General features: G+C 37.2%; 3 protein-coding genes and 2 long non-coding RNA genes across 8 annotated transcripts; 2 read left to right on the top strand and 3 right to left on the bottom strand.

The window, feature by feature from the left end:
* Positions 1-1,255: 1,255 nt before the first annotated feature.
* LOC103447733 (uncharacterized) lies at positions 1,256-5,676 on the bottom strand. The gene is made up of 11 exons (XM_008386926.4): positions 5,171-5,676; positions 4,661-4,745; positions 4,021-4,217; positions 3,517-3,599; positions 2,879-2,924; positions 2,726-2,782; positions 2,534-2,588; positions 2,355-2,455; positions 2,179-2,242; positions 1,942-2,075; positions 1,256-1,603 (listed from the first exon to the last, which is right to left on the bottom strand). The coding sequence occupies exons 1-11, from the start codon at positions 5,249-5,251 to the stop codon at positions 1,433-1,435; spliced, it is 1,074 nt and encodes a 357-aa protein (XP_008385148.1). The 5' UTR covers positions 5,252-5,676; the 3' UTR covers positions 1,256-1,432.
* A 4,818-nt stretch (positions 5,677-10,494) lies between these two features.
* LOC114819533 (uncharacterized) lies at positions 10,495-11,553 on the top strand. The gene is made up of 2 exons (XR_011573168.1): positions 10,495-10,879; positions 10,957-11,553. It is a non-coding gene; the product is annotated as an uncharacterized lncRNA (long non-coding RNA).
* A 732-nt stretch (positions 11,554-12,285) lies between these two features.
* LOC114819534 (uncharacterized) lies at positions 12,286-12,683 on the top strand. The gene is made up of 2 exons (XR_003766788.2): positions 12,286-12,418; positions 12,639-12,683. It is a non-coding gene; the product is annotated as an uncharacterized lncRNA (long non-coding RNA).
* An 813-nt stretch (positions 12,684-13,496) lies between these two features.
* On the bottom strand, positions 13,497-16,802 carry LOC103429983 (ACT domain-containing protein ACR9-like). 4 transcript variants are annotated; one of them, XM_008368112.4, is made up of 6 exons: positions 16,421-16,802; positions 15,956-16,174; positions 15,759-15,864; positions 14,862-15,213; positions 13,996-14,280; positions 13,497-13,847 (listed from the first exon to the last, which is right to left on the bottom strand). In XM_008368112.4, the coding sequence occupies exons 1-6, from the start codon at positions 16,572-16,574 to the stop codon at positions 13,701-13,703; spliced, it is 1,263 nt and encodes a 420-aa protein (XP_008366334.2). In that variant the 5' UTR covers positions 16,575-16,802; the 3' UTR covers positions 13,497-13,700. The 4 variants fall into 4 exon arrangements, with proteins under 4 accessions (XP_008366334.2, XP_017186324.2, XP_017186325.2 ...); XM_017330835.3 differs by having other exon boundaries at positions 13,927-14,280; positions 16,421-16,762; XM_017330836.3 differs by lacking the exon at positions 15,759-15,864 and having other exon boundaries at positions 13,927-14,280; positions 15,913-16,174; positions 16,421-16,727.
* Positions 16,803-18,445: 1,643 nt separating this feature from the next.
* LOC103429982 (histone H4) lies at positions 18,446-18,992 on the bottom strand. The gene has a single exon (XM_008368110.4). It carries the CDS (start codon positions 18,915-18,917, stop codon positions 18,606-18,608), a length of 312 nt encoding a protein of 103 aa, XP_008366332.1. The 5' UTR covers positions 18,918-18,992; the 3' UTR covers positions 18,446-18,605.
* Between the last annotated feature and the right edge of the window lie 6,151 nt (positions 18,993-25,143).

Genomic DNA, 25,143 nt, shown 5'->3' with positions numbered 1-25,143 from the left:
CTTCAGGCTTCCTAGTCCTGGAAGGAGTTCCAGATATGCCTGCCTTTTGACGGTCTTTATTCGGTGTCTGGGTAAAGACAGCGGGGGTGATTGTTAATTCTGATTGTATTCTGGGTCAGAGTTGATAGTTGCTGCTTTGATTGTGAATATTACCCTTTTGTTGCCTATATCAGTAGATTGCATTGGGGCATGGTTCTATCTTTCCATGGTTGGTTTTCCGTATGCACACTATTGAATACGGCTGGTTTTCCGTCCCAAGTGACTGGATTAAACTTGTTGAGTTTCTGAGATTAGAATTTTTACTTTCTGCTATGTGAACTTATGTACGTCTTTATGTTTTGATGTTGGAATTCACATAGCTACGTTTCAACTGAGATGACTTGTGTTTTCGCTGTTTGATTCGTTTGTCTCGATAGTTGAGTAGAAATAGGATGCTAGAGAGAAGGTTATCTATCTCTATCTCTCTCATCACGTGATTAATTATGTGATCCACGGTGATAGTATGGAACAAGAGATAAGGTTATCTCGTATTAGAGGAAAACACAATACCCTAGTCGGGCAAAAACTTTGCTAATACCCTACCTTCGCAATCCAGTCTTGTTAATCTAGCTATCCATGTATGTTTCTAGTGCGGCGTATGGGTTGGGAAACACTGCTAATTCATCTAAGGGTGGCACGAGCCGGTTTGGCTGGTTCCGGTCCTAAGTCACCGACTGAACTACGGGTGCCTTACTGGTTCAGGCAGGATTGGACTGGTAAATGGCATCCAAGCCAAACTGTTTGGTTTTGTATCGGCAATGAGACAATGCCCTATATTCAGTACCAAACATAATGAACTTGATAGCCGTAGATCAGTCTCCAGATTCAGACAGCCGTAGATCAGTCTCGTGCCATTCATGACCCCGAGTCGATGCCAAAAGTTCGGCCAAATACAACCTCAGGTTGATGCCAAAAGTTCGACCAAATGCAACCTCCAGCAGGCGTATTGCCCACGAACTCGAGCCATTCGCCATACCACAAACTTGTTGAAATTCATGCAGGAGCATTTTCCGAATGTGTAGGCCTACAAAGTTTCCGGCAAGGAAATTTTTTGGATACGTTTTAGCCCCCCTAAATATTCTTTAATTTTAGCTTAGATTTGCATTTGCGTAATAAGAGATGCAATCTGAAAACAATTAAAACGATCCACCAAGGAAAAGCAAATAAAACAAGTTATTGAGAACATGTAATCGACGGCTAAAAGGGGAACAAACAATGAACCAAAGTAGTGTTTGCAATCAAAATTAAGAAGAAACAATTTCGGTTCCGTCGAAAGAGGGCAAAACGGGAACAAAATCACATATACAATTCACTACAAACAACTTTGCGCTTCGGTTCCTAGGGGTTTAGTTTTTTAACTTTACAGGCTACATCTTTCGAAATTGGCAGCATTTTAAAACTTTGGCTTTCTCAGCTTCCCCAAACTTGAGTAGATTAATCCTAACAGAGAATACAATACCGCCTTTACGCAATCCATGACGAAATTCCAACAAGAAGCGGGCCAGTACCATGGATATAGCAATCGGAAGAACAGGCTTATGAGATGCCGCGGGTATCTGCCAACCTGCACCATAGACTCAGAGTTATGCTCCCACACATGCAAACAAGGCGGAATGCTCAGAATCGAGTCATGGGAAGACACTGGTAAGTCCTTGAATATGCATGTATAATCTATCTGAAGCCACGACAACCCATGATGACGCCTAAATGCATCATGTAAGGCTCTATAGATTATTCTATCTCAGAGTTAGTCATCAAATTATCAATAAAGATCTCCCCTTGGCAATAAAATAATCTATATAACGCACAATATTTAGGATAACTAAGATGATAACAGTACGATTGCACTAAATTTATCCAGTTTAACCAGAAAATTGTGATAGGTAATAATAATATACTCACAGGAAAAAGCAAATCTAATGCATCCCATGCCGCATGACGAACAGCTCTTGTAGGGTACATTGGACCTCCAGGAGAAGTGAAGCTATACAGACAAGCCTTTAACCTTGTGCTTGTGGCCATTCTCAGCTCCATTCCTTTTAAATTAGAAATACATTAAGCAGAACACAAAGCGACTGTAATTCCAGGTTCACATAATTCCTTAAATCTTAAACCTGAAAAAAACGGTTCGAATATTACCCTGGAGAACTTTTATGTATGAAAGGTAATGCAGCAATACTGGTTCCACCTTCAGTTTTTGAAGCTGACCAGTAAAGAAAATATGAACATATTAGATTGTTAATATATGAATATCAATGCAGTGTGTGAACAAAACTAAGCAAAAGTTCTGCTGCGGAGAGTGTTGCAAATTTGACCTGATCTGCTAGTTCAATAACAAAGAAGTCTGCTGAACTACCAATCAAAAAAGCGTTCGGAAAATGAGGAAATTCCCTTAAGAAGCTGTCGAGCTTGTCAACTGCATGAATCAACACATTACTGGACAAATTACAATTTCTTAATTCAAAGGCTGAAGATGCATTACCAGAAAACCCACCTGAGTTATAAAAAATTATAAACCTCGAGAGTAAAAGAAATAGATCTCGCTGGACCTGAGAATTAATGAAGAATTCTAAAGTTAATTTAAAAGTGTCTACATAGATATTGGTTGTTTAATCACTATCATGGCTAGAAGTTATCCACACCGAGTAAAAAAGTTCCCTGTCAAATTGGAAAGGGAATCTCTGACCTGTACAGGAATTTTATTTAACCGTTTGGGCTCCAAAGCAACATCCTCAAGCAGATACTGAAATAAAAGGTGGGTTAAACACAAAATGAAATAAATATTTCATAAAGTTCTTCAACAGAAGCATATAAATTTCAACTGTGAAATGGCTCTTACACAAAAGAGGGATTGGAATCGCCTTGCATTTGATTGAGTATCAATCCTGCATATTTGCACACAGTACCATTAATAAGTTTCCTAGACAGAACAGAAAGAAACAAATGAAACCTTGGATGGGGGAATTCCCATTTCAAATAAAAAAAGGAACATAATTCATAACCCTAAGTTGCCATTTTGTCAGCACATATGGATAGTAGCAGCAGCAGCCCAAAGAAAAAAAAAGTTGGGCAATGGGAACAAAGCAGACAGACCATTCCACATGTCCACAAGAGTAGCTTTGGTAGATACCATTAAACTCTTCATGTCATACCAGGTTCCTTAAAAAAAAAAGTCCATTTCTATCTTTGCTGCTTTTGAAATCGAAGACACGTAATTTATTTTCACAGAACAAGCAACACCTACCTAACATCACACTATGGAGGAACAAAAACATACATAAATATACAAGGACACGAGACAAGAGATTCTGTTTTTACATATTATTTCAACTATGGGAGTCCCGTTGAAAAGTGAATAAAAGGCACTACAAAATCAATAGACATGTCACAATACTGCAAAGCCATCTACAACCACTTGTAAGTCCAATGACTCCAATCAACCATTAAAAAACAACAAGCATGCACTTATATTCGTACCAGAAAACATTTGTTGCACCTTCAACAAGAGCAGATGAGTAACGAAGAAGTACTTCAGAGTTGTCAAGTTGAACCTCAAACAGCTGGCAAAACAACTATATTAAATCCTCTCGGCATCACAGTGGATTAACTAAGGCAACATAGTTAAGAAGTAAGAATCAGCTTCAAGTATGTGAACAAAAACTTCATTCATAGAATGTCTGAAGACCAACTGTGTCAATCATTTAAAATATAACTTGGTAATAAAGAATGTTGATAACTTCCAAATCAATTTCAATGAGTTTGACAACTTTTCAAGGCCATTCTACATACTTTTCCAGTTTAACAAATACAATTTACAGCGTTATGCTTCATCCACGTGATTTATAGGTGAAAGCTCCAAAAGTAAACAGAAACAATACGATTTTCTCAAAACAAATCACCAACCAGGAGAATTTTGTATCCAGAATGGTGACTTTAATATAGAAAGGAAAAGATCAATACACTGGGTGTGCGTTGACATACCCATTTGTGGAACAACAAGGCAAAAATATGAGATGCAAATGACTGGCTCCAAAGTTGGACAATCAAATCAAGGATGCGTTTTCCATTCTCAGGCACCCGAACATAGTGATCAGTGAGCACATCATAAAAGCAAAGCTGACCTTCAATGCCATCCTCAGCAGGAGAAATTGCATCCTCTTCCCTGCTGAGAATCATTTCTGACATGCAATGTGAATTCCAAAAATTAGAACACCAGTCATAAATATTGCATGTAACGCCTTACACTTGTAAACGACTTTCCACAACATACAAACTAGACCGCAATTAATCAATGAATAATCAATGTTCCTGTGAAGCACTTCTAGTTCCACGCGTATGTGGTAGTAAATACTCATTTGACATACATTATCAAGGTAGTAACGCAACGCAATGCAACTGTGCTCTTATAGTATTCTCATAATTCTTTCGATTGAACGTACTATCCTGCTAAATAAACCATTTTCAGCCGATCCTAAGTATCACTGCTAGTAGTTATATCATATCTAAAAAGTAAAAACTATACTTTAAAATGCTAACCAATTACAGGCTTACAGCAGTATCACTGAAAACATTTGAATGTCAATTCCGAAAACAGACAACTCCATGGAGAATTTCCACTCACCTTTGGCTCGCTCATCGATCTCCAAAGCTATGTCAGCAAACAACTCCTGCAACAAATTCCGCCGCTGCGACGGAGAAGCCAGCGCCTACAACACATTAAACACACAGAAACCTCTACCAAGTTAGGCCTGAATTTCCCTAATCCTTTTCTTATGCTGGCAATCACATTAATAAACTCCCAAATCCTAAATCAAACGCTCTCCAAATCCAAACATTCTATTCACAATCCCAAATCAAACATTTGCATAATAATTACCAGAGCAAAATCCGTATGAAAGAAAATTCTGAAAAAAATTCAAAAACTTTTACAGTAATTTACAAATTCAGATATCCAACAATTTAATTAATTTACGAATTCTGACATCGAACAATTAATTACCCGTATCTCAACTAAATTCAAATAACTGAATCAGAGTCAACTGTGGCAGGAATTTGATTCAATTATTCATTAATTCAATTATTTTCCTAGATTTTCTCAGTAACCAAACGGGAAACAAAGAGTTTAATATACCCGCTGGAGCTTCTTCTCGATCTCTTGCGTCAGTGCGTCGAGATATGCAGAGCTTCGAGGCGAGGAAGAAGCTTGAGACATTCTGGTACAGACCGAATAGCAATAGCATTAAGTCCGAAACCCTAAATCCTTCAGATCCAAACGCGGCCTTAACCGAAACCGATACGGTTGTAAACTCGGTAATTATTGAACGAGAGAGATACAGTGGAGCTGCTTTTTGCTCTTTGCCAATGAAAATTAAATTTAATAAGGAAAATAATATTTATTTGGATTTATTTAATTAAATTAAAAATAAAAAAGGGGAAATTGGAAAGTGGGGCGGTGGTGATGTGGCGTGGCGTTGCGTGGCGGGAGACAATGTGGTGGATGGGTGGGTGGCAATGGAGGTCGAGGCCGAGTGCTGGACTGTACGGATTTACCACACGTTGTTACATATATAGTATTTTCTTTTTCCTTTTCCTTTTTGGGTATGAAAAGTTGGATAATTGGATGGGGTGTGAATGATTGAGTCGCTTGGGACCACTTGTTTAATATATCCACAAAATTATTGATCTTTTGGTTAATATTCGAAAAATTGAAAATCGATATAGAAACAATGGTGAAATGCAAACCTCACCCTATGTCAACTAAGGGGGTGGTGTAGTCAAATTTAGATTTGACAAGATTTTAAAATCCTAGTGTAATCAACCAATGAATTTTAATGGATTCGTTAAAGTTCCCTTAGAAATGAAAACTAATGAAAATAGTTTGAAAACTTTGAGTTTTAATGATAAGAACAAAATAAATGGTAAAATGAATAGTATCATGATTGACTTTTTAGTGTAAAAATGTGATTTTTTGTTAAATGAACAGTACCGGGTATTTTTCGTTAAAATTCCTTTTTAGAATCCATGTAAATCTAGGTGTAGTCAATGGAGATTTTAAAAGTCAATTTTAAAGTCCATCCAAATCTAGATGTATTTAAAAATTAAAGATTTTGTAGGATTTCATTAAATTGTGGATTTTATGGGATTTGAAAAGAAGAAGTATATAACTAAAACTAAATAGAATCCTACCTCACATCATAGGATTTCAGATCCACTTTTAAACGACCCCTCTTCTTCTCACTGCCAGCCACTTTCTTTGCTTTATCTTCTTCCTTCATTTTTGCAATTTTTTTTCTTCAATTTTTGTTGTTGGGTTGCATCATTTTTATGCGATTTTTTCTTTAATTTTTTGTTCTTGGGTTGCAATTTTTTCGTCATGTCTACAACGTTTTCGTTGCTGCTGGGCACTCCTGCTAATTGCTGCTATTTTTGCGGCATGGTTCATGTGTTGAGAGCATGTTTGCTTATTTATGTTTTTTTTTTTGAGTACCATGAATGAATTCGTTTAATTAATAAATATTAAAAATACTCTTGGATAACTAAATCAAGCCCTTATATACCTGAATACATAATGTGACAACGAAAATTATAAGAATAAAGTGAGGGAGGAAGTAGGATTGGAAATGGGTGCACTGGGGATCTTTGAGGAGTTGGGTTTATGTGATAATCTTGACTTCTTTTTTTTCGGCTCCAAGGGATGCAGATGCAGAGCATGAACAGCTTTATTTGATTAGATTTATGACCTATATGCATATATTACCATTTGATTTATTTGATGGTTAAGATTCAACGCTACAAAATCTTTCATAATCCATAGAAATTTGTTATACTAATCTTCCAAAATCTATAGGATTTTGTAGAAGTCTATATAATCCTATGAAATCCATCACGTATCAAAATCTATAAAAATTCAGGAAAACTAATTAAAAGGGCTTGAAAACTTTGAGTTTTAATGATAAGGACAAAATAAAGGGTAAAGTGAATAGTACCAGGATTGACGTGTAAAAATGTGGTTTTTCATTAAAGTGAACAGTACCGGGTGCTTTTCGTTAAAGTTCCCTAAAAATTCTCTCAATTCCCAGTCTGACTACACCCCCTAAATATACGAAAATCAATGAATATCAACGATACTTACCGATTCACTATAAAAAAATTTACCGGAACCCATTACATATTTTGAACTTTTGAATTTGTTTTTCTAATTTCAATTAAATTTGAATGAGTTGGTATACATATTCATTGCAAATTTTCATAATTTCTATCGAGGCAACATTTTTTAATTTATTATTATTAAAGGAGGGGAAGGGTCCGAAAACATTACAATAATTTAAGAGATGAGGGAGTTTTAAATTCAAAACGAATGAGCAGAAACTCATCATCCTATTTACTGGGATATCAAACACATGCAATAATTGATATAATTCATCGATATTTCAATGAATTTGCATATCAATATTCCACTTATATAGATATTTTAAACCATGCTTGAGAGAGGATGTAAATGGCTCACCGGTGGAGTATGATTGGACCACTTCTATATGCGCACATATTCCGTTTGCTTTTCTTTTATATTACATTCTAAGATTCAAAGTTATAACCCCTTCAAATTCTAAGACGAGAAATATGATCGAATCACTTGGTTGCAAAAAGAAATTAATGTCTCTAAAATGTTAACGGATTCATTAGTTTGCTTACGCACACTCGTGAATAATTGTGAATTAGTGACTAATGAATCTTGTACTAGAAGGACTCACCAGACACCAGATAACAGTTAAAAATTGATAAGTATTAGGTTGACATGGCACACCCTAACCTATTGCAACCCCTAACCTATTGAAAGAACCCCATAACCCCAACCTAGTATACAGCAGCAATCAACTGTATAAGAATAGTTAGTCTCACATCAAAGAGGATGTTCATGATGTAACAACCCTATAAGAATAGTTAATCCCACATCGGAAACGAGTAAAAACACGGCTCTCTACTAACGTATAAATAGAATTTATACTCCAGTTAAATGTTAAGTCAAAAACTATTTTATAAGTATAGTATTTATAGCTATTTAGAAGTCATGTCTTGTGTTCAACAACTGTAGACACCATTTAGTCATTTGGCATCTCTTTTTCGTACTTTTCTTTGGACCAAGAAAGGGAAGGAAAAAAGGATGCCAAAATGCTAAAATGTCGTCTGCATATTAATTAGCTTAAATGGAATTTCGGTAAGTGTTTTCTATCTCGATTTCAACTATTGTCATTGTGGTTTTATTTTTGCCAATTTAATTGTCCACATGTGGGAGTCGTTCAAGCATGCAGCTGGTCCTCGGTTCATCGGGCATCTAATGAAGCGGCATATTATGTTGCGTTCGATCAAGGATCGGAGAGGAGTGATTTTGCTTCGGTTGTTAGACCCCCATCGTATGTAAAGATCTTGAACAAGAATGGGTTTTCATGTATGCCAATTGATGGAAGTGAGAGAGAAAGTGTGAGGGCTATGTGTAGCAGTGTCTTTCTACTTCTCTTTCCTTCTTTCTGTTATGTCTGTCTGTTTGTTCGCCTTCAATTTGGCTTTCTGTTCTTTTGACGTTTTTGCCCTGGCGACGAATTCCAGCTTTACAAAAAAAAAAAAAAGTAATTTATTTTTGCTTATTTGATAAAGATGTTTGAATCTAAAATATTTTTTTTTATTAATGATGAATTGCTCTAGTGATTAATTCACCCGTCTCGCAATAAAAACCGTCTCCCCTCTCCTTAGACTAGATTCGAGTAATTCGCTTGTATTAAAAAAGTTATTAAAAATTAATTATTGTTCTTATATTTTGTGTTAACAAATTATTGGAAACTGTGACGGATTGAGATTACAAGGACGACATAAATAAGCATGTCAATGAATGTGGTGAAGGACGACATTGATGAGTTTATAACATAAAGGTCGTGTATTATGATTATTATCTTCCACTTTGTGGAATTGACTATACTCGCATGTATTTACAATAATCATCATCTAACAGTCAAATATAATTTATATTAATATATGTATTTAATACAATTATTATCTAACTGTCGAGATAGTGATTGTATTCATGACGTTGTTAACAACACTGAACAAGGTCCTCGCAATCGTAAAGTACTTTCTTGTGGAGATATTACTCAATTATGGCTCGTTTGGAAGTGCTTTTAAAATGACTGAAAACATTTTTTATGAAAATGTTTTTAAATCAATCCCTAGTAAAAATCCAAGAGGATCCTGTAAAAAACTCTTAAAGTATTTTCTGCAAGAAGTATATGTGCTCTTTCCAAAAAGCACTTAAAGTGCAATTGGAACCCATAATCAATTTCACAAAAAAAAACAGTTTTAAAAGCACTTTTAAACGAGCCATTATTCTTTAAAAATTGCTTATATTAGGTTAAATGTTTTTGCACCGATAAAGAAAACTATTTCCCTTTTTTTCGTTTTTGGGTAATATAATAATTTTCGCACTCCCCTTTTTACCTCCAGCCCTTCACTGTTGATTCATTTCATGATTTTTTTAACTCTTTCATACAATGAATAGAAAGAAAAACAGGTAGGTCAAAATCAGTCCTCTCGTGGGTATGCTATGATATGAACTTATATTTGCTCACCTACACTAGAAAAACTTACATAAACTGGGTATACTGTAGTGTGGCGTCTTAATCCAATAATGCACTATTATGTGTAAATTTTTTTCTACGTGCCAATTCACATTGGAGTATGATTGAATCACTTGTAAATAGGCATGTGCTGTTAGGACTGAAGCTCTATTTATTTTCTTTTATATATTACGACGTGATGGGATTTAAAGTTGAAACCTCGCCAAATTTTAAGATAAGAAATATCATCAGATCAATTGGATGAAGTAAAGAAATGAATATGGCCCTAAAAGATTTACGAATTTCATTAATTTGTTTATGTACACACGTGGAAGATTATGAATTGGTGCTAACGGATTTTGTACTCCACGGGAGATTTTATGTTATTATACAAGTATAGAGAGGTTTTTTTTTTTTTTTTTTTTTTTTCACTCAAATAATTGTTAAAAATGAATAGGTACTAGACTCAAAGGGCACACCCTACCCACAATGGGTGGGTAGGTAATAAGTTATTCTCTTTGTACAAGTTCACCCATTTGGAAGGAGCACGGATAAGAACGATTACTATTCACAAATATATATTATTTTTTTCTAATTTTCTCTTCGTCTTATCCTCCACATGTCATTATTGCGTAAATTTTTGTTTAATTTGAAAGTGTACTAAACTTTGTAAGATTTTTAATTGTGAATTTTTGTAAGTTTTTTGAATTTTTTAAAATATATATATTTTTTTTAGAATTGAATTAATTATGGCCGTTGAATTTTTCAATTTTTAAAATCAGAGGCTCCACAAAACGCATATGGTGCAGCATCAAAATTTTCAATTTTTTTAACTGTCCTAATCAACAAATCGTTGGAAATCCTACCGCTGTAAATGTATCAAATCTGAGCCATTTGGCTTTGGTGGGCTTCACGTAGGAGAGCCCCCTTGTCGTATGCTGCACTTAACGCGGGCGCAAGCCTCGTCAATCGTTGGCAGGGCAGCCGCAAGGGCTCCGACCTTTCATCCAATTACTTCTCATTTTCTTCACTGGTGGCGGATCCACAGTGGGGTCGTCGGGGTCGCACGACCCCTTGGAAACCATGGAAACAACCTTGAAGCTCCCATATGCGACCTCTTGGAGCTGGGGTCGTCGGGGTCGGACTCGCACGCCAACTGTTCGACAAAAAGCCTGAACGAAGACTCGGCAGGAAGAGGAAGATATCACTTCGGTATCTTTCTATTTGGCATTGTGGTAATCTAACCTCTTTGCCACGTGATATGAGTTATCTTGCTACATTACACACTCTATTGATATGGAATTGTGAGCAGCTTGATTTGGAGAACGGAAACTATCAACTAATTCCATTGAGGCTCCGAAGATTTTCTATTGCGGCAGCACCAAGGATGGTGGCATTGCCCGAATGGTTGCAGGGAGCTGCTAACACCCTACGAGTCTTGTGTATTTGGGATTGTGAAAACTTGGATGCATTACCTGAGTGGTTGACAAGTTTCACATCCCTTAGAATACTTCACCTTAGTGAGTGTCCAAAATTGGTTTCTCTACCAGAAGGGATGCATCCACTCGAAGTTAAAATAGAGCATTGTCCTCAATTGAAGAGGGGAATCTAGTGCGAAATCGACGAAGATTGGCAAAAGATTTCTCATGTTCAAGGGGGCTGGGTCTGCTGTCTTTCCCCATCTATCTCCAAGTTTCTTTTTTGGCAGCACATATACTTGTCTTGGGACTGCCTTGTTTTGATTGTATCATGCTTTCATTCGTTTTATGTAGTTTCGACTGCTTGTATCTCTTAACCTTTGGGTTTGTTGTATTTACCAAAAATAATAAAATAATAAAAACCAAAAAAAAAAAAAAAAAACACCCTTTTGGGTGTGTAAATACCAATGTGTAATTTATTTTTTCTTTAATTTACATTTTTCAATTATGAATCTATATCGGTCAAAACTCAAAAACTCTCATGCTCTAGCTAATGCTGCACAATCGAATTCTGAAGAATCAAATCATGGTTGTTTCTATTTGTAGTATATACCACCCAAAATTATAGTTTGCATTAACACGTTAATCAGCAGTTAATCTACTATTGAGTGTTCAGCACTGAAACTACTAGTTCTTACTATAATACCATATACACTCCACTTTTATATTGAGAGAGATAGCTTGCTTGTTTATATTGAGAGAGATATTTTTGCTTGTATTGAAAATGAAACTATAATGCTTCGTTTTCAAAATATGAAACCTCGTCGTGGACAATTATAGTTTGTAATATTATTTCCATTGTGAATTATGAATGAAAGTACTATGATTTCATTTTCAATATGTTTTTCCATCCTAAATTTTTATTTGAACTTTTACACTGCGACCCCTTGGGGTAAGATTCCTGGATCCGCCACTGAGAGCCATTTTCTTTTGGCAACAAGACAGTTCAACCCAATTGCAAGGACAGCCTCACATTGAAGAAGATGCTCGTGATGTAACAACTATATGAGAATAATTAGTTCCACATCGGAAATAAGTAAAAACACGGCTCTCTACCAATTTATAAAAAGAATTCATGCTCCGGTTAAATGTTAAGTAAAAATTTACTTTATGAGTGTAGTATTTATAACTATTTAGAAGTCAGGCCTTACGTTCGGCAACAATAGACGCAATTTCAGTCATTTGGCATCTCTTTTTTTTTGTTCTTTTCTTTGGACTGAGAAAAGAAAGGAAAAAAAAAGAATGCCAAAAGGCTAAGGTATCTTCCGCATATTATGTAGTTTAAAAGGAATTTTGGTAAGTGTGTTCTATCTCAATTTCAATTCTTATCATTGTGGTTTATTTTTGTCAATTTGGTTTTGTTAGCATTGTAAGGAAAATTATGAAATTTTGGTAATTATTTAGATAGAACCCATATTTCGAGGATTAAAATCTGGTTGCTTTTGTGAAATTCTTTTCTCTTGAGAGATTGGAAGGGCCTCTAATGAAGTGGCAAATTATTTTGTGTCGTATTAAGGAGCGGAGATGAACAATTTTGGATGGGTCATTATAGTCTCATCTTCGTTTGGCAGGATTTTGAACAAGAATGGCTTGCCATGTCCTCCATTTGATACGAGTGAGAAGTGTGAGGGTATGACGTCAGGGCTATGTGTTCCGTGTTCGAAAATTATTGGTAATTTTGACAAAATGAGACTACAATGACAACATAGATGAGCATGTCAACGAATGAGGTGAAGGACGACATTGATGAGATTATAACATAAGGGTCCTATACTATGATTTTCCAATACTTCAAAGATCATTTATAACCCAAGATGTCCCCAGGGGGCACTCTATATGTACCATGTATGTAGTACTTGTATTTATCTTATACTTTGTGGGACTGACTACAATACTTGCATGCACGTACTACAATCACCATCTAATGTCAAATATAATTTATGTGATTGTATTCATGATGTTTTTAACAACATTGAATAACGTCCTCGCAAAGTACCATCATATGGAGACATTAAGCAATTATTCTTTAAGAAAATGCTCTTAATAGGTCAACTTTTTTTCACCGATGACGAAAATTCTTTCCCTTTTTGAGATTTTGGGTAAGAGTAATTTTCACACTTTCCTTTTTACCTCTTAAGACTTCCTTGTTAATTCATTTCATGATTTTAATTCTTTCATCCAATGTCTAAAAAGGATAAGGGGAGTGTAGAAATCAGTCCCCCAATGGGTACGCTATGAAACGAACTTATATTTGCCCACCCACTCTAGAAAATCTTACACAAAACGGGTATACTGCGATGTGGCGTCCTAATCTAATAATGCATTACCATGTGTTAATTTTTCTCCAGATGTCAATCCAATATTAGACCCACAATGATAATAAACTCGTTTCATGTAAATTGTTCTCCGTCTACACTCACCAAGTTCATCTATGACCAGAAAACTATGATTTACATCTGAAAAAGGCATTCACAATGGGAATCAACACACTTGCAAAAACATCATATGGGTTATACATCTTTAAATATTATAAGCCCAAAATACGCTGAGGGGTAGAAAGATGGTAAAATCTATCTACTCACCAGCCCATCAAGGTTCTTCTAACTCTATCTGCAATCTGATTCTTAGCTACCATATTTGATAACTGAAAGTTGTGGTTCTCTTCCAGCAAAAAGGTATACACCTCCCATTCACGATCTGATGCCGCTACCCTCCCGATTTCGGCCTGAAAGACGAGACAACAAACTGTTAAAAGTGTTACGAAAATGGATTTGGTAAATACGCCAAGAAGTGCAAGTATTTACTTGAGTTAGTAATTCACAAAAGATTTGGTAATTCTGAATAACTTTTAACTTGTTGCGGAGTTTTCTTACAGAGAAAATGCATATCCCAAGTGTTTTTAGAGCAGTTGTAACATCGTAGAAAACTCGTGGTCTTCCCTTTCCAGATAGCTCAACTGGATTAGCAACTAACAGTTCAGTATCTGGCCCTCGGTTTGCAATGATAACACGTAATGGGTGAAGCATCTCCACCTTCAACCGCAAATACAGTGCACTCTGCTTATCGGGATCGACAAACTTTTTCCCATCATTTTGCTGAATGAATAGGTCTAAATCGCGATAGCCTTTAATATTTGGAGAAATTCTACCATAAGCTATCTGAACAAGAAGAGATTTTGGATTAGAAAACTACTAACAAAACTGCCAATCATCATAAGTTGGCAAGGATAGAATAAATCCTTATATGTAGCTTACAGAGGAAAAGAAAGAATTAGACCCAACATTACAAGTGCAGGCAAGTCATATTTAGATGTATCACCAAGATGTATAGGACCAAAAAGCAATCATCTGCGGTTCTGCATATGGATAGGTCGTACCCAGTGCACAAGGCTCCCGCTTTACGCAAGGTCTGGGAGAGGTGAATGTCGGCTAGCCTTACCCCCATTTCCCATTATTTTTTTCTTTGGTGAGAATAATAACCTCTCAGAAAAGTAAGACCATTCTTTTCTCATCACCCCTTCTCGGGGTTGAGGTCAAGACTCGAGATCCATTTTCATTCCCATGTAGGGAAACCTATCAACTAGGAGCGGCAACAAGTAAAATCTCTGTCATCTCCCGTTCCAGAACCAGTAGGCTCTGACATAGGCTAACCAAACTAATACTACAAAGTATTCTAAACTAAAAAAAAATACATTGATGTTCTCTGGCAAAATAGTGTAGGGGAAGAGAAGAATTTCTACCTTGATATTGCAGTCTTTCAAAGTTCTCAGAATGTCATACAAGAGACCTTTGTGGTCAGCACAGTGGATTTGAAGTAATGTATGAGCAGGGCTCAAAGAATTGTCCATGGTCACATTGGTTTTCTTCAACTTTGTCATATCTGGGCTAAGAGCTTGAGACCGGGTTTCTTTATCCAATAACTCACATCTAAATAGCTCTTCAGCCACCACAGGAGAAAGGGAAGGGATTCCATGGAGGGATTCATATTCGGGACCTACCAGCTGAAGTTCGCAGCTGATACATGACTCACCCAAAACATCACGCAATTGTTTTATTGTCTCATCTTGGCGTTCCTTTGTGTGTAAAAGGTCCCTGAAATGAGAATGTAGGTCATCTCGATTATAAATAGCATCAAGATTCCACCTTAACTGACTTGTTACATTTAATAAAATCATCTAATGACCAAGAAAGAAACGACCAAAACATTTACAACAATGACATGTTTGAGAAGCGATCAAAACATGGAAGTTCAGCAAGAGAGAGATAATGGGACGGCACGCTTGTCCAAATGATAACAAAGAAAAACCATGGTTTCCATAGTATTAGCTCTAGATAAGCTATGTCATGTAGGACTTGAATAATTTGTCATTTATTAACCATGTAAAAAACTCCAAGGCAGCACAATTCAGTAAAGAGTTCAAACAAAAGACGAATATAGAAACTGTAAAACTTTTTGTCCAAAGTGAGCGATTTAGTGACCGAAAATCGTTGAACCTTTAAGACATTATGTCAATGCAGTCAGAAATTCATTTTTTACGTAATAAGAACAAATTTAACAATAATCAAGAAAATTTCTCAAATCCTCAAATTAAAAACAATGACAAAACCAAAATTAGAAGTCCCAAGGCAAAACTCACGTGTTATCTGTTATAAAGAAGAGGTCCAAGACCCTATCATCTGGGGTTGTCGTAACTTTCACTCGCTGAATCGAAAGCTCAAGCTCTGAGAGAGTTTTTGTAACATCTAAAAGAAACAAAGTTAAGGCAACATTGAATTACAAGTCAGAACTACCTCAAAACAATTAAGCAATGGAGGTGTGGCAAATTTCCGTTACCATGCAACAATCCCTTGCGGTCGAGGCAAAGAAACGTCAACAGATAAACTGGTGAGGACGACGATCTTGTGGCCTGCTGGTACAAGTAAAACGGCACTGAACATGATGGGCATACAGATTGTAGCTGGTTCTTCAAATTTGACAATTTCACAACTGGGGAGCTGGAATCCGGAAACACCCATAACACTATGTAGCACCATATCCCATCAGTCGAAAAATCTACACCAACAAATTTCACCCCACAAAAACACATGAGCATTCAAATTAACACACAAATTGAATCACATTAATCCCTAAACACAACTAATTATCACTAATCCACAAGATTAGTCAAAGACAAAAATCCACATGGAAGATGGAACTGAAAAAAATAAAAATTAATTTCTAAACAGCATAAATCACTATCATATACAATTGCTCGATTGTTATGTTAAAAAAATGAGATTAAAAGTTTGCAGAAAGTACCTGCTTTTTCTATTAGAAGGCCAAAATCGAGGATGATTCTGCAAATATCGCACCCGAGGCCGGTCTTGTCCGGGCAATTGACGGTGATGATGCAGGGCTCGCCGGGCCGCCTTCCTTTCTGGATCACAACGACGTCGTCGCTCGGCACACCCATACCGGAAACCCGAGGAAGACCGAGCAAAATGGCGCGGTAAATTTGACGGTGCCAAGAGTTTCGGGATGGGGTGATATGTGGAGGCCCTCCACCGGTGGACCGGTGGTTCAGGTGCCACTAAAATAGTAGAGGCTCAAAGTTTCCGGAAATAGGCGGGCGTGATCTTTGGGCTTTAATTGTGACCTTTCTGGAGTCGACGTTTGGTGCCATCAGAAAATCCACGTCGTCTTTACACGTGGCGGCCTCTGAGTCTTTTAAAAGTGATTTTAAAAATTGTCACATGAGTCACGATGACGGATTTGGATTCCATCCAAATTCAAATTGTAAGACATCTTAACCATTTATCATACATTATGCGGTTATAAATTATTTTGAATTTTTCATTTCAGATTAAACACAACTAATACTTAATGAAAACTGACCGTATAATATACGATAAACAGTCTTGATGTGAGCATCCTAAGATCCTCACAAAAAAATCGGGAGAAGATCCTCATCCACTACCATGTGACTTGTGAGAGGGATGGTAGGAACTGGAAAGTGACTCTTAAAATTATGTGCTTATTAAAATTTTAAAATTAAATTATAAATAGAGAAAATATAAAGTAATAGCTAAAATAATTTTTGTGATGTTTATAAGATGATGTTTGTCGCTGAAGAAGCTATTTATATATTTAGCCACGGTTAACAATTTCGTCTCGATTATTTTTATTTTTATTTTTTAGTGAAACGATAGCGTTAGTAAGTTAAATGTTAGATTAGTCACCGACGGGGTTCGAACCTATGCCGTCATGCAAGAGCAAAAAAACGTGGGGAAACAAAATGAGGGCACCTGAGTTTAAGGCTTTGAACAAAATAGTAAGGTTATTTTGTATTTAATTTACTAAAGTGAGTGTTCGTAAAGTTATTTTTGCAAATATTTTTACAAGAAATTTGGTATTATCTTTTGACAAATTCTAAATTACTCTAAGAGGCAATTGCAATCAATTTTGCTAGTCTAGGACATTATTATGAATCTATGACATTTGATTTAATCACTTGCCATCTATTCTATTTTTTCTTTCAAAGAAAAATTTGCACCACGATATTATTTTCATCCTAATTAAATTGTTAACGTCCGTAATAATAGAATAATTGAAAAATAGTTCAAGCAGTAAAACAATTAAAATTTTAATTTCAAAATAAAAATTTTCGTCAGCTCCCCTTTAATATTTTTTTTATACTCACGATGTATCTAGAATTTTCGACCAAGAACCACAATTTGAGATATGATTGGCTTCCCTTTGTCCAAAAATTAAAAAAAAATATGATTGGCTTCCAATCCAAGAAAAGATAATGTCCGGTCAGCCACTACCCTAAACCCTAAACCCATTTGAAATAAGAAACCCTAATTTTTTTTCCAAATGGACAGAGATACCAGCCGGATCTCACCCCATCAAATCCTAAGGATCCAATGATCCGAACCCTTGAAATTTAATCCAACGACTACAAACAAAAAATCATTCAATAATAATAATTGTAACCGTTGAATTAAATTTTAAAAGTTCAAATCTCCAAATTCTTAAAACTTAGTGGGAAAATTCCGGCTGAGATCTCTGTCCGTTCCAAATTGCACACCCACATGTTAAATTTAAATTCAAAACTGAGTTTAAATAATTTGCTTTATTGGGGTAGTAATCTAACAACTTTATCTCCAATAAACTTTCACACTGCTCCAATTATTTTCTCAGAAGAACACCTAAGAATGGAATCCTTATCAACACCAATATACTTTCCCTCTACTCGTGATTTTCTCGGCAACCAAACAGATTTCACAGAAGAAATTAACCACAAAAACAAAAGAAATTGACAGCAATAAAATAAGGCAAAGATTTACTAACAGGTCGAACTTATATTACTTCAAAATAAGATTACAAATTACATAAACACTAACCGTTACCAACAAAATACAAATTAAACCCAAAGATCTAAAGCCCAGATCCTAAGCAAACCTAACCCTAATTCCCAAAATAATGACATAAAATTCCCAATTTAACCCCCGAAACCGTATAGGGTCCTTCCCTGCCTCTTCAAAGCATACACGACATCCATGGCGGTCACAGTCTTCCTCCTGGCGTGCTCGGTGTACGTCACAGCATCACGAATAACATTCTCCAAAAAGATCTTCAGAACTCCTCTGGTCTCCTCGTAGATCAGACCGCTGATTCGCTTAACACCACCTCGGCGAGCAAGACGGCGAATAGCAGGCTTGGTGATGCCCTGGATGTTGTCCCTCAGAACCTTACGATGTCGCTTCGCACCTCCCTTGCCCAATCCCTTGCCGCCCTTTCCTCGTCCTGTCATTTTCTCAGGAAAATTTTTGGGTAAGAAATTGGAGTTGATTTGGTAGGTTGATCGACCGACGGGTTTTGGGTATTTATATCGTGGGGAGTTTGGGTTTTGGTATTTTGAAGGGTTGGCGGGGGGCTATCTGGGCCGTTGGATGCACATGCTTATCGAAGGCTGCGAGAGTCGATCCGCGTCGTATTGTAAAAGTGAATCTGCGACGTTGCTGATGTATGAATCTACGGTCCGAAACTCCACGTTTTTGGGCTGGCACGGATTGTGCTTTTTAGTGAGAGTGATTTGGCGGTTTTTGAAAGGCGGGTCGAAGAGCCCGGGAGGGAGTTGTGCCATTTTTGGGTTTGAAATTGAGTTTTTCTTTTGTTGTTGAAATTTTTGGGAAAAACTAGAGCGCAGAACGTGGCAACGCACGTGCCAAAACCCCTCCACTTCATCCATCTCTCTCCATGAACTAAAAGTGGAATTTAGTATTGGTTCGGTACTAAGATAATTTTATAAAAAGTGTGCATAAAAAAAAAAAAATTAAACTTAAAAAGGTATTTGGTAAATATTTAAAAATAGCTTATTTTCACAGTTTTAGGTGAAAAAAGCTAAAAACGTGAAGCAGCAAAAATGAGCTTATTTTCACAGCACAACAGAAACAATTTTTTTTTTAAAGCACATCAATACAAAATCAGCCCTTACTGGACGTGAATATTAAGTGAAATCATTAGAAATTTTAAGAGAAGAAATCCAACAGAAAGCGTAATACAGACATCATTAGCACTATTGAAACTAATAAAATTATTAAATCACGGTCTACTAGTCAGAATGTCTAATTAAAAATAACATAGATTAATATCAGTTCATATTGTAGAAGAATTCATCATGAATGAGTTCGTGCTTCAATCTTCATTGTAGAAGAATTCATCATGAATGAGTTCGTGCTTCAATCTTCTTTGAGTACTGTTGATGTACAAAATCGGAGGTCTTGGAACAACGTAAATCCGACCGTGAATCTGCAAGAAATGTAAATAACACAAGATATATCGTGGTTCACCCCAAGGTTTAGGCTACGTCCACACTGATTGTATTGTATTTCTCTGAGAAATTAGGGAGAGAGAGATCTCTAAGAGTGAGAGCGTTGAAAGGGTGATGAGCCTTAGGAATTGGCCTCAGAAATGGCCTCCCCTAATTGTGAGGGTAATGGGTCCTTTTATAGAATAACGACTCCTCACTTATTACATATTTGCCCATTCCTTTATTACATAATTACATTTAAGTCCCTCGAGTATTTATACGAGGTCTAAATATGAGGCCCTAAATATGGTATAAACAGTAGTCCCCCAAGTCTTCAGTCAAGAGAATATTTTGGCTGAAGACTTGAAATTCAGTCCATGTGTGGGCCGAGGTAACTAGATGTTGTATTGAACTGATGCTCGATATGAGGCGGTGCTCAATCTGAAATGATGTTCAACTAGAAGTAGCACACGCTGCGAGGTTGCTCGGCTCGTGGCTTATGATGCCTTGGTTGGCTCGGCTTGTGGCGTTTGAAGGTGAGGGAGTCCCTTTTATAGAATAAGGGCTCGCTCCTCATTACATGAATGATGGGCTATAGTTGATGCTCGCGACGAGGCGGTTGCTCAGTAGGCAGCGATGCTCTTTAATGATGGTAAGGGAGTCCCTTTTATAGAATAAGCGCTTGCTCTTCAATACATGAATAATGTGCTAGAGTTGATGCTCTCTAATGATGGTGAGGGAGTCCCTTTTATAGAACAAGGGCTCGCTCCTCAATACATAAATATGGGCTAGAGTTGATGCTCTCTAATGGTGGTGAGGGAGTCCCTTTTATAGAATAAGGGCTCGGTCCTCAATACATAAATAATGGGCTATAATCCCCTAAGTATTTTTCATGAGGCCCAGTTGAGGCCCAATAAATGGTGTATAGTGTAGTCCCCCAAGTCTTTGATCAATAGAGTATGTTGGCTGGAGACTTCAAATTGAATCCATGTATGGGCCGAAATGGCGGTTGTTCGAAGACGGTATTTGTATACCATGCACTGAAGCTTTGTAAGTGAAGCTTTGAAGCTAGAGCTCTGTAAATGAAGCTTTCGAAGCTGGAGCTTTTGTAAATAAAGCTTTTGAAGTTAGAGCTCTGTAAATAAAGCTTTTGAAGCTGATTGACATGAGTGATGCTCATGAATGTTTATGTTGATTGACATGAGTGATGCTCATGGATGTTGACATGAGTGATGCTCATGAATGTTTATGTATGATTGACATAAGTAATGCTCATGAATGTTTATGTATGATTGATATGAGTAATGCTCATGTATGATTTGAAGTACTGGGCGTACTTTTGATCACCTGGTTGGTGGCATGAATGACTAGTTACCAAATGATATTAGAGTACGGGTTGTACATTTCATCACCTGGTTAGCGGCAGGTTGCCGAATAATTTTTGGAGTACTGGGCGTACTTTTGGTCACATGGTTGGTGATAATAGCGGCGGGTTGCCGAATAATTTTGGAAGTACTGGGCGTACTTTTTATCACCTGGTTGGTGGTAATAGTGGCAGGTTGCCAAATAATTGTGGAGTACTGGGCGTACTTTTGATCGCATGGTTGAAGCTGTTTTGAGCTTATGGGCCTTCGCCCTCTACATAACATTCCAGCCCATTTATTTTGGGCTTTGCCGTTTTTTTTTTTTTACCCTCTGATGGGGTTTATACAGATGTCTCCGAAAGATAAAAAATAATTTACACCATTTAGAAACAAGAAAAGTAAACCACATCATTCTGGTGGGGTGTTTATTTCTTGCTTTTGCTTTCTCTTTTGTTTTCTCTTTTGCTTTTTGCTTTGCTTTCTGTTTCTGTTTTCTAAAATATTCTCTCACCAACATCATGATGTTTTTCTTTTTCTTTATTCTAATCTCCTTCCTCCCCCTTTTTCTTTTTCTGCGTAGGCGCAGTGGACGACCCACTTGACAGCGGATTGCATGTTACTCTCCAGCACTTTCCTCTTTCTTTTATTCCACTTTTGCTTTCTCAGAGCTAGTTGATGATTTTCTTGCTTTTGCTCATTGAAGGCAATGATTAAAGGGGACGGCACACTGAACCAGATGACAAGATGTTACCATCCAAGAATATTCCCTAGATTCACTGAACCCAAATTCCACACGCAAAGACCATGTTGCTTCAGTAGAAAATGTCTCAGGGGTTGGGTATGGAAGCCATCGAGATTGGCAAGACGGGCATAGGTGGCGAGAGTGGAGTCGGATGGGGCACAGGATGAGAGGGAGGGAACGGTGATGTGGAGAGAGAGAGCTCGCTGGGCCGAGAGTTAGAGAGGGATGCGGGCTCGGGTCAGCAGAGCCATGATCGTGGAGTTTCGAATGAGCTCACTTGCAAGACTCTTTTACCAAAACCTGGTGTTTCACAGCGGAGAGAGCAATCGGTGGAGGGGGTGGATTTCTATGAGGACGGGATGTACCATACTTCCCTGCATCTTTTTCACGGGATGTACCATACTTAGGCGGATCTCCATGCGGATCTTTATACGGAGGCCCCCGAGTAACTTTTCGCATCATTCTGCTTTTACGTTTGCTCATCAGCTTCAATTTTTCATCTTTCGAATCCATGGCTTAAGTTAGGATGTAATATCTCACACAGAAATAGAGAAAGAGAAAAAGAGAGAAGGAAGGAAAATACTCATGAAAGTCTATAACCGTTTTCGTTTGTTCCAGATCTGACTAGCAAGTTGCCGCAGTGGAGTCTTCATCTCTGGCATTACCTAGAGTCGAAGCTTCGTTGGCATTGACAACGGAGGAGTTGGAGGTCCCGGAATCATCTACTTCCATAGATCTTGATTCTCAGCTCCGAAACCACTTGCAACATGGAAGTCTGATTGTGCAGACGCTCGATTGCCTCTGGCGCGTCGATTATAACTTCGTCAGGTTTCTTGACACTGAACTCCGCCAGCTCCCACTTCCAATCGTCTACATAAAGCTTGTGCAGCACGCAATCGAATGACAGGTGGAGGAGCTTGGGGTTTTGGTTTGGGATCGTGTGGGTGGAGAGAAAGCAGGGGTCGTCGGGTTCGGAATCGGAGGCCGAACTGGGAGGTTGCTCTGACTGTGACTGCGCCATGTGGGGAGTTGTGAGTAAATCAGGAGGGCAGTGGTGTTGTTCGCTTCTCGAAGCTACTTCTTCGCCGGAAATAATAGCACATCCACACCTTTTCTGTTTCACAGCGGACTTGCAGATTTTGATGTTGTTCTAAGTCTAATTTCTCAGTTGGTGGAGGCAAACTTCTATTTATTTATTTTTTTATTGAAATATACAGAGTAGAATGTACCCAAAATAAAAGAAAGCAGACACGGAGTAGGTTTATTTTTTGTTTCTGGGTTTTTTGTGGTTTTGCAGATTCACGGTGGAGGTGAAAAAATGAAAGAGAACCGACATAGCTTTTCGTGTCGTTTCCCACAAACGGCGCCAAATGTTGATGCACAAAACCGGAGGTCTTGAAACAACGTAAATCCGACCGTGAATCTGCAAGAAATGTAAATAACACAAGATATATCGTAGTTCACCCCAATGTTTGGGCTACATCCACACTGATTGTATTGTATTTCTCTAAGAAGTGAGGGAGAGAGATAGCTATGAAAGTGAGAGCGTTGAGAAGGGTGAGGAGCCTTAAGAATTGGCCTCAGAAATGGCCTCCCCTAATTGTGAGGGTGAGGGGTCTTTTTATAAAATAACGACTCCTCACTTATTACATATTTGCCCATTCCTTTATTACATAATTACATTGAAGTCCCTCGAGTATTTATACGAGGTCTAAATATGAGGCCCTAAATATGGTATAAACAAGTACTTTACAGTTCTTACTCTCAATAAGACGAGCGTATATTGAACGCGTTAACTTGAAAAGAGAGACCAAAGAATTTCATCTTTTGTGTTGGTAACTGTTCCTCCTATCAAGGAGTCATTATTAACCTAAGAAACTATGATAAGCTCAAAGCATAGAACAATGGCAGAAAGAATAACAAAGAAGAAGAAGAGAGAGCTTTATATATTTCGAAGAGTATATGAAGTACAATACAATCTCAATGACTGCTATATCAGCTATTTATAGTAGCTAATATCTCATTACAAAATGACTCAATTACCCTCTCTAACAACTTCCTCTTAACTAACTCAATCCAATTGACTAACCAATGACACAATGCCACATGATTCAGTTACATGAATCAGTATTGCTATATGGTTATTAGTCGTTACAACAGTTTCTTAAGAGGTTTTGACCACCTCTCAATCTAAAATGAGTTTAAAACATGTCTCCATGGACCATAGTATTTAATTGTAATTGAATATATTTAGTCCAATACTAATATTTGTCCAATTACTTGTATATCAAAACAAGTATACACCAAATATGGTCTCACTCACATTAGGAGCAAAACTCTTACATTCTCTCATATGAGTGTGATCAAACTATTTATTTACGTTATATAAGTAAAAGTGATCACTGACTCGTATCAGAACAATATGACTTCTGCAACTAATTATAATGATTTACTTGTTCGAACTTTAGAGCAGCTATAAGCATTTGTATTCTAAAATCACAAACCAATCTCATTAATTACAAAGTTGTAAACTGGAGAGCCTAAAATAGAAGCTTGTTATTACTATTACAGCTCTCACATGTCTAATCCCATGAAGTTATTCAACATACTTCATACCACTTTGCAAATATTCAGAACGAGTGAAGGGAAAAAATAGCTAGTGACATGTAAACAATACAAAATTACCTTGTAAAAAATTCATTGCAGATTCAGATAATTATATGTCAGAAAATTACAACACATTACAATGGTGCATGATTAAGCACGAGCGAGGGAGATGATTCATTCATTGGAAGCATCACGGTACACGTATAATGATGCATGATCAAGGTTCGAGACTAGGAATTAAACAACACTCTCTTATATTACACGAAACCATGTAACGTATATAATGTGGGGTGGCCGCGCCATATGTTTCAAAATTGACTCATTCTTTCTGGCCTAAAATAAGAAAATCAACAAAAAGAGAACTCCTCGACACAAGATACCTCCTTAAAAACGTACGTAGGGGATTTCGTTGATAGGGGTGGACACATTATATACGGTGCAGTCCATCCCCTTCCTCCCCCCACCAATAATAAAATAAAAGTAGGGATGTGATATCCACACACCCCATTTTACT

This window comes from Malus domestica, chromosome 11, assembly GCF_042453785.1.
Source record: "Malus domestica chromosome 11, GDT2T_hap1".
Classification (NCBI taxonomy): domain Eukaryota; kingdom Viridiplantae; phylum Streptophyta; class Magnoliopsida; order Rosales; family Rosaceae; genus Malus; species Malus domestica.
Note: the sequence above shows the minus strand (reverse complement) of the source record. Positions and strands in the feature narration are given on the sequence as shown.

What these genes read in the sequence shown, in the direction of transcription:
- LOC103447733 (XM_008386926.4), bottom strand. Translation starts at nt 5,251, where the DNA reads ATGTCTCAAGCTTCTTCCTCGCCTCGAAGCTCTGCATATCTCGACGCA. An exon ending in GATTCCAATCCCTCTTTTGT is followed by an intron (nt 2,783 to 2,878) that starts GTAAGAGCCATT and finishes CTTTTATTTCAG; the next exon opens with TATCTGCTTGAGGATGTTGC. An exon ending in CATTAGATTTGCTTTTTCCT is followed by an intron (nt 1,604 to 1,941) that starts GTGAGTATATTA and finishes TCTATGGTGCAG; the next exon opens with GTTGGCAGATACCCGCGGCA.
- LOC103429982 (XM_008368110.4), bottom strand. Translation starts at nt 18,917, where the DNA reads ATGACAGGACGAGGAAAGGGCGGCAAGGGATTGGGCAAGGGAGGTGCG.
- LOC103429983 (XM_017330835.3), bottom strand. Translation starts at nt 16,574, where the DNA reads ATGGGTGTGCCGAGCGACGACGTCGTTGTGATCCAGAAAGGAAGGCGG. An exon ending in CCGCAAGGGATTGTTGCATG is followed by an intron (nt 15,865 to 15,955) that starts GTAACGGAAATT and finishes TGTTTCTTTTAG; the next exon opens with ATGTTACAAAAACTCTCTCA. An exon ending in TGAAAGACTGCAATATCAAG is followed by an intron (nt 14,281 to 14,861) that starts GTAGAAATTCTT and finishes CTTCTTGTTCAG; the next exon opens with ATAGCTTATGGTAGAATTTC.